General features: G+C 43.6%; 1 protein-coding gene across 11 annotated transcripts in view; it reads right to left on the bottom strand.

Moving 5' to 3' along the window:
- The window catches only part of Arhgap26 (Rho GTPase activating protein 26), a 774,669-nt gene that overhangs the window by 122,253 nt on the left and 634,786 nt on the right, over positions 1–17,630 (bottom strand). For all 11 annotated transcript variants that reach the window (XM_030250607.1, XM_017317984.1, XM_017317986.1 and 8 more), the window contains 3 exons: positions 10,340–10,427; positions 8,692–8,750; positions 7,109–7,214 (listed from right to left, as the gene is read on the bottom strand). In XM_030250607.1, the coding sequence (XP_030106467.1) occupies positions 7,109–7,214; positions 8,692–8,750; positions 10,340–10,427 (253 nt within the window). The remainder of the gene's footprint in view (positions 1–7,108; positions 7,215–8,691; positions 8,751–10,339; positions 10,428–17,630) is intronic.

Below are 17,630 nucleotides of genomic sequence, written 5' to 3'. Positions count from 1 at the left end.
AGCAAACAAGCAAACAAAGCTCACAAAAAATGCAATGTAGTGTGCTGGTGCTGGGTAAGAGAGGCCTTCAGTTCCTCTAAGGACAGTTCATCACTGTTCCCAGGGTCAGTGCAGAAGTCCAGGCTCTGCTATGCTTGGCAAAGAAGGAACTAAGGCAGCAGGTTGTTGTTATTCTTGCTTTTACAAGACCACTAGCAGAAAACCAAGAAGGAAAAAGAGAGGGGATCCTTTCTAAAATGTGAGAGGGAATTCCAAGGCTGACTCCTTGAATTTAGAAAAGATAAACTATAAGACAAGAAAGTCACTGAAAAATCAGTCCAAATGTGAGCGGAAGACCAATGAGGAAGGTGAATTCTGAAAAGTTTGCTGATTTTTCTTTTTCAGACTAGATAGATAGATAGATAGATAGATAGATAGATAGATAGATAGATACATACATACATACATACATACATACATACATACATACATAGACTTAACTTATGTCTCTCTTTTACCCTACTCCTGAAGGCCACAGACCATGAAACTCTTAGGCTGCCGGTTTGGCAAGTAGGCTAAATAAGGATTGACCTATGATTACTCCTGCATTTCCATTGATTTAAAGTGACAGGGGTCTGTTTGCTTTAAATTATGTGGCTGTTCTCTCTGCTGTGTCCCTTTAAACAGGTTTTCCTTTGACTCTACCAAAAATAGCTGAGAGGCTCTTTTGAGATCCATTAGTCTTAAAACAAACAAAACAGAATAGAACAATGTCTCCCTGCCTTGTAAACTGGAAAAAAAAGAAACCTATTGGAAACAGTATCATTAGGTTCTTGCAGGGACCTCTGACCTATCATAAATAGCAGGAAAAGAATAAAGGACGCAATCAGGGCAGCAATTCTCCTCGCCCATCCCCAAACTCTATCTTTACAGATAAGCAGACTGGCAGAAAACCCTAACACCTGCATTATGACCAGGCAGTGCTAGGCATAAGAACTGGGCCAGGCACGAGAGACAACAGGGCCGTGGAGGACCATGGGAAACTGGAGACACACACCCTGGTGGATAGTGTGGCTTCTCCTCAGCTCTAGCCAGCGATGTTGGATTTTTTTTTCCAAGTAAAATTACCCCCTTTAAAAGTGTCTAAACTGTTCGAACTTTTAAACCAGCAATGTACCACAGGACAGAACACATGTGGGATGCTCCAGCTAGAGGCTGGTTTGCAATATCTGGGTAAGAAAGAATGTCAAGAGAGCTGGACTGCACATCCCCTGGAAGCTTCTGATCTCACAGAAATGAAAGAGACGTTCAGCAAACTGTGCCACGGGCAGAGAGTGACACACCTAACAGGGGAAACAGAGAAGATAACGGGAGCTCAGGAAAGTGAGAGGAGCCTGAGGCAGGATGGAATCTTGTAGATTGGAGAATGTGATCTCTGCCAAAGCTGAATGAGGTAGCTTCGAGCAGGCAGAGGCTATGAAGCAGCTATTCCAGAAGCGAGGAAATGACTGCCAAAGGGGAAAGATGGAATAGGGAAGATGTTTGAGAAATGACCAACAGGCTACACATGCTTCAGTGCAACTGTTACCCCACAGTGCTGTCTACAGTGCAGTCCATAATATAGAGGCAACGGTGATTAGAAGAAACACAGACAGGGTGGCAAAGTCCAAAGGGGATGAAGATGATATAGTGGGTTTTATTATAATGACAATGGAGAAACTGCTTTTGGTGTTTTTATCATTTTGTATTTTATGCAGATGAATCATATGCTGGAACAGAAAGTGTTTTAAGTTCTCTACCTACAGGGGCTATGTACTCTGTAGACTAGAAGGGAACCAGCCAGTACAAATCAGGGAAGGGGCTTTGTAAGAAGCCTGGAAAAGACAGGCAGTTTGGGGAGTTAGTGATGAAAATAGAAAGAATTATGTGGATTTAAATATAAAGTGGTTCAATCAGAACTAGCTGGGCCAGGTGACACATGCTTATATGCTAGCCCTTTTGAGGCTGAGGCAGGAGGATGGCAAGTGTGAGGTCAGCTTGGGACTAGATGCCATAATATGGCTCTTCGGGATATCAAGCCACAACCAGCAGTAGCCCAGCAGCCATGCAATCCTACAAATGGCAGCAGTAGAGTGTCTAACAGCTACTAGAGAGAACATAGGTTTGGGAGGTGGGGGACATGGCTGATGGACAGCAGCCTGAGAAACCACAGGAGCATCCGTCTCCAGCAGCAACTGCATCAGAAACATTAAGTGCAGTGAATATGAGTGCAAATTCTCACAGCTGTTTGTTTCAGAGTACCATCGGTGGCAAAGAAAACATTAGCAATTCCCATGTAGTTAACAGCTCATTCTGAATTTTATCTTTGAAGCCTGGGAGAGATGGAGAGAGCACAGGAGAGTTCTATGGGAGATAGGTACCAGTGTTGTGTAATAGTACTCCTCTCCTTTATTTCTGACCCTTAAAGAATATCATTGAATGCTATTTAACCATTAAGTGCTACCCTTTTTGGAGCCAAGGCCTACCTTGGCTTGTAACAATGATATTTCTATGTGAACTCAACCCACTGCTTCTAGATCCTAAAAGAAACTTGGATATTCCCTTCTTGGTTTGGAGGATGCAAGTTCTCAGGCTTCAGTCATAGGATCCTTAGAAATGTCTGCCAAAAAGAAAATGCCCCACATTTTTCTTTCATTATCCCTGTAATTGTTAGACTGTTGCCCTTTTAGAAAGTTACAACATGACAGATGATCAAAAAATAAACATCAGATAATAATGGGACTGAAAATAACCAGGGATTGGGGGAGGGACATAAGCACAGAGCTGTATTTCCCTTCTTTCTTAGTCTTTTACCCCCAAATCTCATAATTTGGTATACATGAGCCAAAACCACAGAAATTGGCCATTTGGTCCCACGTGTCCCGATGAGTCATCACACCACAGGAAGATCTCTAGTGAACCTAACATCTGCTCACTGTTATTTCACTAAGGCTCCTTGGAGCAGACATGACGAGCTGCCTACATGCGGCTGCCTACAGAAAACTCCTGTTCTGTTTTCATTCTAGAGACTGTGCTTCCCTTAGCAACTGCTAAATCCTGTCTGTTGTAACCTACTCATGTTGCTTTGGACCAAGGGGGCCGAGGAATGTGTGGTCAAGTCTGTGGAGATCTTGGGGATCATCATTATAACTCCTAAAGAGGCTCAAGAAGAAACACTTTCTTCTGCCTCTGCGGAGCACTGATGTGCACGGATACAATATAACCTCTCATGACCTCAAGAGGAGGCTGGCTGAGCCGGAAATGACCTGGATCTTTCAGAAACCACAAATTAACCAGCTCTCAGGATCGAGTCTTTGTAAGGACATAATAGACCCCTTTTTATTAAGCCATTTTGAATTAGGTGTTCTCTTAATTGAATCTTAAAACATCCTAAACACAAGAGCTTCTTGTAACAAGATCTGTAGGCACAACCACACTAGTGGAACTGTATCAAAAATGAAAGAGTAAGATTTATTTCTTAGGAAGTGTTTTGGGAAAACCAGCCCTGAAAGGGTTTTTTAAATAGTGGCCCCTGATATATAGAGAATGCTTTGAAATCCTCCTACAGAGCACAGACACTGTAATAAAGTTAAGGATGAGCCACGGTGAATGATAAGTGTGGGGATCGCCAACATACTTGGAGTCATCAAATATGTAAACATTAGGAAACTACCATGAAGTCTGTGCTTATTACTCATCCACTGTTTTTTTTTTTATTCCACAATTATAACATTATAAGATCAGGAATTTTCTTTCTTGTTTCTGTTTAGAGCCATACCTGCTCCCACGCCTACCTGGTGAAAACACAGAAAATCTCTCTCTCTCTCTCTCTCTCTCTCTCTCTCTCTCTCTCACACACACACACACACACACACACAAATCAGAAAACTGAGACACTTAAGGAAGGAGAACTGCAGAGATCCAAAGCTAGCGGGACATGACTTCCTTCATAGTGAAAATGTTTTGAGTACTATTTTAAAATAAGTCCATGTGCTTAGAGATCAATTTAATACCATATCTGGATAATCAAGTTAAGATTTTTTAAAAGACCGATTTATTGACAACAATGGCACCTTTTATATTTGAAGAGTCAATTTGATTCTTCATCATTAATGTACTCCAAAATTCCAACTCATATTCCTTTCAATACCATCTCCCTTTCCTCAGAACTCTTTCTGTATGGCCTCCCTTGCAGGCCAGTGGGTCTCAAAGGTCTGTTTGTGCCTTAGCTATCTGGAAAACAACCCAGAAATGTAGAGGCTACTAGAAGGGTCTCAGTATGGCCCAGCAGTGCCAGCATGAACAAGCATCTGCAGTGCTTCCAAGTACACATGCAGGCAAGTGACTCCAGACTGCACACTGGATCCCAAGGCACAGGTAGAAAACATCTAATTATCATAGTAGATTTAAGATGGATCAACACAAACATGCTGTCTGTAATTTTGATGTTCCCCCTGAGGTCTGGAATAGACCCAACCTCTTCCCTGACTTGGATACATCTTAGTAATAATTTTGCTTTAGAGGTCAGGAGTTTTAGCTTTTCCTTAAAAACCTCTGCCAATTCCCCAAATGTATTTTTTCTTGATATTAAATATAAAATTCCTAGAAATTTTATATGAATATAAAACTTTATAAAATATAAAATAAACAGCTATAACACATATTGTCCGAGTTTGAACCACAGGCTGAGATCTCCAGGCAGGGAATAGGTAAGAAGAGAAGTAAACACTGGGCTTTCCAGCAGTCAGACCCTGAAACCAAAACTTAGGAAGGAAGCTGATCGTTAAGAGAGTGGAGAGGGAACAATGGCCCAGGCCAGCCCTAGGCTAAGTCTGAACCTGAGAACAGTGGAATTAAACAAAGCTCCTGCCCCAAGTTCAGTTTCCCTTACAGCTGGGCTCTAAAATAAGGCCGGTAGTGTAAGCAGAGCACAGCTCAAATATGGTCTGAGAACTCCCCTGAGCACTAACGAAAACTCAGGGCCAGTTTACATCTGGAAGCAAGCTCTGTGGACCGAGGGCACTGCTTTACCTCAGCAGTTCTAACCCACAGTAAGGTGCAGGAGCTGGGTGACTGGTAGACATCTTGATGCTTAAAGGAACAAGGTAATAATGTCAGAAGGCCAAGGAAATCATCACCACGTGACACAAAAGGTTCCAGACATGGAATAAATAACCCCCAGGCAGGGGTCAGGGAAAACAAGGCACGAAGTCAACACCACAGGCACAACTTGCATAGTCTCTAGTTGTATTAAGAATATAGACTGTTCTGTTTTATTGCTTTAGTTGTTTTCTTCTTTAAGGAATATTAATTCTTGGGGCAATTTATAAATGGAAAATTTTCAATTTTGGTTCTGATGGATCACCACTAACTTTTTTCTTTCCAACTAAGCTCATTGTGAACTGATTGCAATGAAAAGCAGCAGCCTTCAGCTAGTGTCCAGCCCTTCTCTCCCCTACCTGCTCTCAGCAGGCTTCACGGCCACTTGAAGATGCAGAGTCACAAGCACCCCTCACACCCTTAGCAGAGAGTGCGCCTGGAACCTCGTATTTCCATGTCTACCTCAAGTATGCAGAGTTCTGTTTGTAATGACAGAAACCAACTTTCTAGGTTAGCAAATGCTCAACTCTGGGTTGTATGGAGCAAGCACCAAGTTCGTCTGAGAACATCAGGAGCTGCTTTCTGAGCCTGTGCTCCCATTACTGTAAGCAAACATCACAGTGTTCTTTTGACATTCTGGAGGCATTCTCCCCGCAAACTTGCATGTCCTGGACCATGCTTCCTAAATACTTCTGAATATGCAGTCCAGATATGGCATCACACACACACACACACACACACACACACACACACACACACACACACACAAAAGTGATCAATAATGGACAAGTCCTTGATTCTGTTCACTTGTTCCTCACCAATGCACAAAACATTCTTGGTTCTTTTTAACAGCCTTGTAAACCTTTATGGTATATATATGTGTGCCCACAATGGAAGGTAATACCAAGTGCTTAACAGATGAAGGAAAACTAACCATAACAATCATCTATAAATGTGCATCGGCTTACCCAAAAGGTCTGGCTTAATGGCACAAGCAAACCACTGGCTAAGAGCGGATTTGCAGCACGTCGGTTCAGAAAGTATGGGACTTAATGAGTTGAGTAAACTCGACATATTGACACCATGCCACCACCATCTTTCTATAATAAAGAATATTCCATTTAAGAAAGGTCAGAACAAGCCGGGCGTGATGGCGCATGCCTTTAGTCCCAGCACTTGGGAGGCAGAGGCAGGCGGATTTCTGAGTTCGAGGCCAGCCTGGTCTACAGAGTGAATTCCAGGATAGTCAGGGCTATACAGAGAAACCCTGTTTCGAAAAACCAAAAGAAGAAAAAAGAAAGGTCAGAATATAGCATACAAATAATGACTAACACAAACCAACTCAACAAGATTATTCAGAAGCAGGTGAGGCAACAATAAACACTAAAATTCAAAAGTGTCGCAACGCTGTTAAAACTTCTAGCACAAAAACTGGGCTACTCAACACTTTGGTGATGTTGCAGGGCAGGAGGACATTTGCCAGAAATAAGTCCCCTGTTCTCTAATAAGGTAAGTTTGAGAATCAATGGCCTTATAGATGAAGACAGTCTATTATCCACACTTGATGAATGTGGAACTGAAGAAGTGGGTAAACCCGTGTTTTGACTGTGGTTTAAAACAGACACCTCTGTAATCAGGGCACTCTTGCTCCAAATCCAAGTTCTGTAACCACACAACATATTGCTTTTCCTCAGACATCCAAAGAACATATGAACCCTGAAAACTTCACGGTAACCAGGAATAATGGCTGACATACTCTGGATTGGAGAGTCCCCCTGCAAGCTCTGGTGAGCTGCGCTGTGGCCCTCTGCGGGCTCCTTGGCAAGGGAGACCTGGCACTAAATGTGTTCTCTACAGCTACCACTGCACATACTTCTTTCCTGGGCCTCCAGCCTACCTGCTGTAACAGTGGGAGAGACATGCAGTGACTTCCTGCGGAGGCCAGAACTCTCCTGGGTAAGGAAAGAGCAATAGTGGGGGAGGAACCTACTTGGCCAGGTGGTTCATGAGCAGCTGCAACATCTGCCGATTCTTCTCCGGGAGCCGATGGACAAGACTGTGGATCTCAGACACTCGAGTCTCTTGGTTTTCCAGCTCTGGGAAGAAAAGGGGTAATGTTGTATTGGAGTCACAGCTAAGTTACTGGACAAGACCAGGGGAACTAAAGGCCTGGCACTAACACAGGGGAGATGTTCTTGAGGATTTACCACCCTGTCTTGCGTGCGTGCCCAGGACCAGTGTGGCAGGCTCTAAAGGCCTTTCAGTGTGCTCTCTGTATCAGAGTTCATCCAACTAATGACTGTGATGAAACGGAGCTGGTCAACTGCACACCCAGGGAAGGAACAAACACGGGAGCAGCTGGCTCCCTCGAGGGCCAACTTCATTTCAAGGAAAGAAGGAACTTTATGCACTTGTGAAGTGGTAAACAGATCTTATGTGAACATCACCAAGGTCTCGTGTTTCAAAATGATGCATCCAGATGCGCGCACGCACACAAACACACACAAACACACACACCACAATATGTGTAACACACCTTCGGAGTATGAAGAATGCAGTGGCAGACAGAACATTTAAATCTTTCTGTCACTCTATAGCCTGCTACCTTTTGATTCAAATTGGGGAAGTGGCTTTGTTTTCTCTGGGAAATAAATTGCTAATACTCACCATATCTATTTATAGAACTGATGTGAAGTTTAATTAGAGAATGGTTGACATGGGCTTGGAATTTCTCTTGAGAAAGAACTCACATACACACCATCTTCATTCCTAGCTTTCTCCCATGCCTTTCTATTCCTTGCTGGTGAGGACAAGATCAAGCATAAGGCTAGCGGAACATTAGGTACTATAAAACTAGGCCAGTAGGAGTTACCAGGGTAAACAAACCCTAAAGGCTAAAAGTATCCAAGGAGAGGCACAAGCTATGGGCATCGCAATACCAAGAGCGGTCCTGCCAGGTTTAAATCTGATAGAGAATCTAACTGCCACATTACTGCTGGTCTGCCCCACGTAGACAGATTCCAATATACTTAGGGTAGCTTGAACCTAATCCCTATGTACTTCAATAACAGTAATATGAACTAAGAACCTAGATGATATAGCCAAGGGATGATCAGAAGCCTTTCGATGGAAGACATGGTGGAAAAAGGATTGTGAAGTCACATAAAGGGTGCCAAGCTCAAGGAAACACTTCCACTGCTCAATTTAGGAGATGTCCAATGTCCAATTCATTTTGCAGAATGTTACTTTAAGGATGGGAAGAAAAACCAATTGTCAAAACTAGAAAGGCAAAATTGCTTTTCTGTCTCATCTCTTTTTCCTTCTCCTCCCCTCCCTTCTAGCCAAGAAAACTGGCTCTTAAGTTTTTCTCTTCTCTTTCTAACACGGTAGTGTTAGTAAGGCCCTTGGCAGTCTTGAGTCCATTTCATCGTTTAGTCTGTGACAGGGTCTCATAAGCTTGGTAGGCAGACACTTCGCATGAGGCTAGCAGTGTTTATATTGGGATTCTGAGTATTCCTCGAAATAGAAGAATCTATTCTTTTCTCCTTGAAACTTCAGCTAAAAGATGCTTACTTGCTGCTTTGATGAAACTTCTTTGAAACTGGTACATCATGAGGGGTCCTGGGAGCATTCTAGAATAAAAATGTATAGACACGTCAGTTCCACAGTGCGATGATCTCTCTTGCTAAGCAGTACCCTGAATACTGCAAAACAGCATGGCACCTTTCAAATACTCAGGACGCAGAGACACAACAGCAGCTGGGTGTAGCAGCAGGACTGGAGGCACACGGCACTGCACCTGAGACCCTCAGTTTCAGAGATTCCTCACCACCACATCTTGTTATGTGCCCAAGGCTAAACTGGAACTCACTGTCTTCCGCCTCCCAGGGGCTGGGGTTACTGGCGTGTGCAAGGCTCTGCCCTCCTCTCTTTTTGAAGTGGATAGCTCTAGCTACATACACATCAGTCACAGGGCACCAAGAGCTAATGGGCATCGAGAGCTAATGCAGAAGTGCGGGCCAAACCCACAGACCTCCTTTCACTCTGTTAGTCATCCATGAACAAGAGCGCTTTGGGACATGTTGAGAAACAAGTATGCATATCTGCATTAGCTGCCTTTAGCCCTCATCTCTCTAGAAGCTTGTTGTTGAAATCAGAGCTTCTAGAAACTCCATAAAAGATGTTTATTGGCAATTTGCTTCCAAGAAGGTTATTACTTCCAAGTATCAGTGGGCTATAGGACATTGTACCAGTGGAGTGTGAACCTGACAAACTACAAATGAGCTTTTTCTGATACTCCAGGTAAGAATCAAGCAGACTCTTCATCATTTGTGCTTCAATTTCATTCTATCAGCTACCCTAGCTTCCCTAGCTCAACTCTTAGCCACCCCTTGCACTGCACCTCACTTGTTACAATGTCCCAAATAAAGTTTGCACTACCAACTCCTTTCTGTGAGCTCCTGTGCTACCCAGGCCTCATTAAGGCTGTATAGAGGCTCAGTCCATGTGATTCCACTTCTCCTCTGTGTGAGACTTCTCCTCCCTGTAACCACAACACAGAATTACAGTGTTCCTACTAAGTGTAGGTTTCAGGGTCTCGTGTGTGTCTGTGTGTCTGTGTGGGTGTGGTGGGGGTAGTGGTAAGCAGAAAGCCAACAGTCCAAGTGAGGGACAGAGGGGACCAATGATACTGTATATAATAGTACAAGGTAATTATTTCCTTTCTCCTCCCCCAAATAGCAGTTTTCAAATAGCAATTTTTCCACATCTACCCTCTCATTTTTAAGAACCAATATAAGCAATATTTGTGTGTGTGTGTGTGTGTGTGTGTGTGTGTGTGTGTGTAAAGCTCCAAACCGTTGTAATAAACTGGGTAAATGATCAAGTCTGCTCAATCCAGTGACATATCAGTTCTTGTTTTTATAAGAGATCATTCAGGGAAGGCCACCGTTTAGGGTATGACTAAGGCTAGTCATCTTAATACATCTCATGAAGAGCAGGGCTTTCTAAATCACTCATGGCACCATAGCATAGTGACAGCCCATCAACCCTGGCCGATTTACGATCGGCCTGACCCACTGAACTTAATGCTCCCACACAGAGGCAGTTTCCACATCTCAAACACCCGCCCAGCAGCTCTCTGGAGGCTGCAAATAAGACTGCTTTCTTCCTGACCACATGCTAGCTAGATGGCTTGCTGCTTACAAGTGGAAATCCCTACCTCAGGTAGGTCTTCAGAGCACTGGTGACGGTCTTTATCTCCCATTCGGCACAGATATCAGTTTCTGTCTCAGAAGCTGCTTTGGGGTCTAAAATGGAGAAAAGGCAATGAACAAAACCAAGCATGAAAAATATGATAGTAAGCACTCAACCTCATCACTAACTAGAAAAGTGAAATATTCAAGTTAAAAAATAAGATATTTATTTTGCCTATTGCATAAGAGAAACATTTAAACATGCAAATATCTGTTGTTAGAAGAATAGGGAAAAGGCACTCGGCTTATAAATTCCGAGAGGCAGCTGATATCAACGCGACAGATTGAAAGGGAATTTGACAATATGGACCATCAAGAGTCCGGAAACACTTGGATCCTGCTAACTAGCAATTCCACTTCTCACCATTTTGCCTGAGAGAATAAAACAAAGCATGCATCAAGGTGCAGACCAGGCATGTACAACACACACTCTTCAGTGGGGAAAAGGAAAGCAAGAGGCAGCCTACATGTTTAATCAGAGGAGAGTGGCTAAGTGAATTACGGTATACCTCCCTGATGGAATATTACATGGCCATTTTATAAACTTAACATTACATTCATACTGATGACTTATGACGTGGAAATTGCTTGTATTTTATAATGGTAAGTAAAAAAAAAACAAAATTCAAACATTTTTGAGACATAAAAAATAGCTGATAGCAAACAGTTTCAAATTATAATAATGATTGTATTAAAGTGGTAAGAACTATGGTTTTTGTATTTTCTGAATTGTGTATGGTTTGATTCCATCATTTTTATAGTATTTTTTTCTCAGTTGACTTAAGTACAATGAGTACCACCATAATCCCACTGGCTCCGGATAACTTCTTCTTCGGCCTCTTCTTGCATGTAACTTTAGGCAAATGAATTTTAAGTAAACTCATTACTGACAGAGAAAATTCACATAGCTGTTCAGAGCAGCTCGCAGACCCCTGAGAATAAAAGGCAGAGAACCGCAAGATGAACAGCCTCATGGGCCATCAGGGACCACTGTCATGGGCAAGATAGGCCAGGCCACATACAAACAGGACATGGAGATAGTAGAGCCTTTAGGTGTGTGGAGGCAAAGTCCACCCTTGCACAAGCAGCCTTGAGACGGAGCTGTGCCCAGCCAGCCCAGCTCACATTCCCTTCCTGCTCTGCACAGCACCTCATTCTTCACTGGGACTCCCTCTCTTATTATTCCATCTACAGTTGGGAAGTGAAGTCAGGACACACAACTCAAAGGCACAACTCAGGGTACCATGAACCAACTCAGGGATGGTTCAGGACTGGCCTTACTCAAGTTGTCACCAAGCTCATGACTTTTTTGGAGACAAGGTGTCATTTGGTGTGCTTGATTCGAGAAGGTTATGTAAGTGCCAAGTGCTACCATTAAGAACCTCACAGAAAGCCTCCAAAACAAAGCCAGAAAAGAAAGAGAGAGTGGTTCTTTATGACAGGCTCTGCACGTGAACCTAGGCATGCCTTTTTAGTCAAACGAGCCAGCCCCATACCTCTCATCTCTTGGAAAAATCCTTAAGTTCATAGTGGCTGGACTGGCTCGGATCTGAACCAGTGGCAAGGACTACAGAGAAGTGATGTGCCTTTATTTGGTTGTCCCTAGTTCATATTCCCCACCTTTTGAAAGAGTAAGAAAAGATACATGGTGACTTAGATCTGGTTTTCCAGTTTGATATTTAAATGACATGTCAGGTAAATAGAGACTGAAACCGGACTAGCTCTTTCTCAATAGTTCCGAAGACTGAAAGCCAAGCAAGGGTTTCTGCCTACAGGGCTAAGTGCATCTCCACTGGGAAAGGAGATGAGTCACCAGGCATACTGTTCTGTCTGATGAGAAAGAACCCACGTTCATGCTAGTGAGATGAGGTCAAATACTTGTGAATGGCTTAAGGATTTAACCTATAATTCTTAAGAAAGAACACACAATTGCAGCTGGCCCCTCCTGCTCAGGCTCTTCCATTGACATATATTTACAGATGAAGCAGAGATGGGCTTTAGCTCACAAACTTTGTAGCTCATAAAGGCAGGATGCTTGTGCATTGTTCACAGGTGACCAAGGGCGATATGACTTTCTTGACGCAAAAAAACAAACAAGGAAGAAGCATATTCATAGAATAGTAAATCCCACCCAGTTCTCTTATGGCAAATGTCCTTAAAGGTTTAAAAATGTTGTTTTCTTAGTGCCCCAGCCTCTGAGACATTAATTCTTTTCCTTCTCTGTCATCTGAGGCTTCCTGTTTTCGTCCTGCAGATAGACACGGACACAAACTGCTGAAGCCCGAGGCATCCAGGCGCTGTGACCTTCCCCCACTCTGTTCCCAAGGCTCATGAGCACTGCTGCCCTCCTTGGTTTCTGGATTCAAGACAAGCATTACTGTACATTTTTCTGAGGAACGATCCAACTTCCATCCCAGAAAGGGGAACATGCAAGGACATCAGCGGCCGTTGGCAGGTCTGGGAGTTGTGAACTGTTCCATGAACCGCATTTAGCAAACTAATCATTAGCTTCCACTTTTTTTGGGCTCTGTAACCATAGGAATATTGCATAACATTACAGGGAGGAGAGTCAAATTACAGTCCGGCTGGAAGGCTTTTTATAGCGCTGATGAGGCAAGGCTCATAACTTGAACGTGTCCATTTTAATTCGTTTAATGTCCGAACTAAATTGAATACAACCACCCAAGTTACCCCAGTTCCATAAAGACTGGCCTGTTTCTATCCTTCCTTCCTTCCTTCCTTCCTTCCTTCCTTCCTTCCTTCCTTCCTTCCTCCCTCCCTCCCTCCCTCCCTCCCTCCCTCCCTCCCTCCCTCCCTCCCTCCTTTGCTCCCTCCCTCCTTCGCTCCCTCCCTCCTGTCCCTTGCTTAAGGAGATGTCCTGGTGGCATCTGGGCATGTCCATAGGACCCGGACCTTCCTCCCCACCCTGCCCCCGACCACTGCAGAACTTAGTGAGATAAACATGCACTGAGAGAGTAGCGCAGTGTTGAAGAGGGCATGTGAGTGACAAGCACTGACTAGGGACTCTCTCCCACCAGCCACCACAGGAATCCAGAGAATCAGGGCACACCGAGCCAAAGGAAGCTGTGATCCTAACAGGAAGCTGACTTAGGTCATCTAGTTTCTGAGCACCACCTGGTACTCCAAAAGTAAAAGAAGCTCAAAGTCACTACCCAAGCTTATATTTTTCCAAAAATGACCCACTGTACCATTGTGTCAGTTAAACATTTTCTGGTTGGGCTAGGTTCATTTATACACTTAATTTAAAAAAAAAATCAATGAAGGACTAGGAGGTGGATTAATGGTTAGGGTGCTTGAAATGTGAGCATAAAGACTTGAGTTCGTATCTCCAGCACCTGCATATAAAGCTAGGCATGAAGGTGTGAGCCTATCTATAGTCTACTGGGGAAGCAGGGACGAGAGGATCCTTAGAGTTTGCTGAAAAGGCGGACTATTATGAGCTGCAAGCTCAGTAGAGAGACCCTGCCTCAAAAATAAGGTGTGAAGTGATAGAGGTAGACACCAAGCACCAGCTTCTGGTCTACCCACACCCATACAAGGCATACACACACTCATACACACACACACAGACACTCACAGCTTGAAGACAGACACACACATGCACACACACCAACAAAAGAGAAGAAACTGAAAACATGTATACAGTGAACAGTAAATCTTTTTTACCATATAGACAACTTCTAATATCACTAAAATATGTATATGTGTATGTGTGTATACATATATTCTAGTACACACACACACACACATTTTAGAAAACAAATGGTCCTGGGTTGGATCCTCAGTATCACAAAACAGAAGTGGAAGCACACAACACAAGCCATTTTCATAGAGCCTTCATTTGACAATTCCCTATAAAAACTATCCCACATCTACACACGAATATATGGACTTCTGAGTACTTCACTTTACATATACACTGCATCATTCTTGACTTCATGTCCTCTTGTAAAGAAAATTTTAGCTGTACCCTTGTTACTACTGATAGACACGGACATAAACTCGATGTTTCTTTGCAGAGCTTCCTTGCAGAAATAATTCCTGAAAGTGGACTTTCTGTATCAAAAATCTGTGAGTTTTAAGTTTCTGAAAATACTACTAAAGCTGCTCTCAGAGGTTTAAGGCTGAGTGAGTAATTCTCACACCCTTGAAACAGCATGCACTCAGACTATGAGCCTCTCCAGTCAAAGAGGTTTGTTGGTTTGCTTGTTGTGTAGGTTATGCCAATGTTTTAATTTTCATTTTTGACAGGGAGAACAAATGCAGAGCCTTCTTCCGAATGTAAGTGTTGAGTGATTATCCCTGAGGTACCCTTTACTCCTCAGCACCTGTACAGTCCCACACTTTCTGAATGGTGTAAACATTCAAGGAGCTCCCACCACGAGCCAGGTGCTCCCACACCCCAGAACTCTGGATACTCTGTCACTCGGCCCTCTTCCACCACAGGCACCTCTGGCAACAGCTGCCCATAGCATCGCACTTCTGAAATCTAGCCAATTGTTACAAGTACAGTAGTTTAATCCTTTTATTGTGGAGCCGTATTCAGAGTTCTGGGTGTGCCATAATTTGTTTATCCATTCTTTGGATGATGGACATCTGGGAGCTTTCCAGTTGTAGCTGCTATGACTAAATCTACTGCAAACATTTGCGCAGAGGCTTTCCACAGGCTACATTTTTATCTCTTTGGTAAATGCTGCATCCACAAGCAGGCTAGGTCAAAAGCTACAAGAACAGACCAATAATGAGAATGTTTTCCTTGAGATGAAATGGTCAATTGCCTTCCAAAAATCTCAGGGCCATTTGCATTCCCACCAACAGAATATGAGAGTAAGGGCCACCTCGGGCCTCTCATCACAGGACATATCAGTCAGTCACTTCAACTTTAGCTGTCCTACAAGTCACTGTCCTTTCACACACACAATGGTATGAGCCATCTTCACATGTGGTTTTTTTTTCTTTGTTTATTTGCTTTAATCAACCATTCTTCTCAATATTTTTTGTCTATTTTAAAAACTGGGGTATTGTCTTAAGAATCAAGAGTTTTAAAGTAAGTATAGCTACAAATCACTGATGATAAATACATTTGTATAAATAGTTTCTTCAGATCTATAACTTACCTTTGCTTTTTGAAAAAAGATTTTTTTTTCCTCTACAGTACCATGGATTGACTTTCAGCCCTCATGCATGTCAGGCAAATGTATACCACTGAGTTACATCTCCTGTCTTTCTTGTATTTTTGTAATCTTAAAACACAGTCATACCAAGTAGCCCAAGCTAGCCTTGAATTTGTCATTTTCCTCCTTCAGCCTTCCAAATAGCTGGGGTTAAGAGGCTGTACCAGTAGGTCCACCATGAGTAATACCTTTTTTAGACAGAAAATTTTATTTAAAGGCAGCTCAACTTAACATACTCTCCTAATAGTTCTTTCTTGTGCTCTAGTTAAGAAAGCTCTTTAAAAACAAGGTCCCAGAGATACTTCTTCTGTGCTTGCCATTCAGAGGGTCTACAGTGTCTGCTCTTAGGATACATTTCAAGATACTTTTCACATAGGGAGTCAGAAGAGAGCCCATTTCATCCTTCCTCATATGGATGCTAAATTGTACCACAGTACTTGCTTAAAAGACTCCATTCTCCATTCAGTTATCCAGACTCCTTCATCCAAGATCCAAGCGTGTACTGGTTCTGTTTCTGGGACCTTGTGCCTGTTGCACTGATAGACATCTGCCCTTCCAAAATACCACCCCGCCTTACGCTAGACGTGCCTCCTGCTTTGTCGGCTATAAACTGTGAAGTATCAACTCTTCCTGAGCGTGTCATGGTCTCCATCTCCATAACAACTTAAAGGAAAACAGTTGCTACCTGTACAACTCCCTCCTTGTGTATCCGACGTCATTTACCCCACAGGTCATTCCCCTGAGGCTAGATTTAATATCTGGCAACTTGAGAAGCAAAGTTGCTTACTCTCTTTTCTGACTATAAAAGTCACAAAACTTAAAAAACCTAGCAATTTCCTATATGTCACGTCTAAGAATCCAAAACACCCACAACCACTTGTGTTTTGGGACTGGAAAGCTCTGACTGTCTGGGGTTCTTACTGGTTCTTGCAGTGTCCTTATAGGCAGGGTGGTGACAGGTGCCAGAGCAGGGGGAGGGGGAGGGAACCCTCCATCTGTGATCTCCCTTCTCTGGGAACTCAGGATCATGGCACACCACCCTCTGCCTGGCTCACAGTCTTCGGTCTGGGTTGTTTCCACTCGTTATGGTGTAAGCTTCAGGTCCCAGAAGGCATCGTGAAGAATCGCCTGGTCCTTGTGGTACTCTTCATAAAGAAGTCCTTGATTGCTTTTATGTAGGACACTGCGTGAAAGTGTGTGGGAAATGAGGGTGCAGAGGAAAGGAATGCAGACCTTCAAGGTTCCAGAGGGACAGGGTAGGCTAACTCATGGCTGGAGACAGGAGGGGAAGAATAGTGTCTGTGATCTGGTGACTTAAAGCAACGCCCTTTACCACCTCCTTTGTGCTCACTGTAATTCTAACTTAGAGGGACCTGGACAGCATGGGAGGAGAAAACCACCGGCAATGCTGAACTTGCATTTCTTTGCTATCATAGTTAAACATTAATAAAAACACACAGAAGAAAGGGACATGAGGCTTCAACAGCACAGCAAAGAAGCCTTTTAGTTAATGTTGCCAGAGCTGGGGGTCAGAGAAGGCCCAGAGAACGCCTTTGAGAGCACCATGTGGTAGGTGCCGGCCTCCAGCATAGCATGCCATCCTAGGAGAAAAGTCAGGCCCTATTCCTTCCCTGCACAGCTGGAAGGGAGGCTGCTTTCCATAGGCCTATCACAGCCCTGAGAAGAGAACCTAGACACTGAGGTAGGGCTGGGCAGCAGTGATGCAAGAACAATTTTATAGCATGAGGAGTGAATTCCGAAGGGGAAAATCAGCAGATGTGGTAGTGATACCTCTAATCCCAACATTCCAGAGGTGGCCAAGGGATCAGGGCTTCAAGGTCATCTTTAGCTTGGCAAACTATATACCCATACTGTTTCTCTCTCCCTCCCTCCCTCCCTTTCTCTCTCTCTCTCTCTCTCTCTCTCTCTCTCTCTCTCTCTCTCTCTCCCTCCCTCCCTCCCTCCCTCCCTCCCTCCCTCCCTCCCTCTCTCTCTCTCTCTCTCTCTGTGTGTGTGTGTGTGTACAAGTGCATGTGTCTGATATCAACCTAGCTACATGAGA

Source organism: Mus musculus, chromosome 18, assembly GCF_000001635.26.
Source record: "Mus musculus strain C57BL/6J chromosome 18, GRCm38.p6 C57BL/6J".
NCBI lineage: Eukaryota > Metazoa > Chordata > Mammalia > Rodentia > Muridae > Mus > Mus musculus.
The sequence above is the reverse complement of the archived record's forward strand: the minus strand, read 5'-3'. Positions and strand labels throughout refer to the sequence as shown.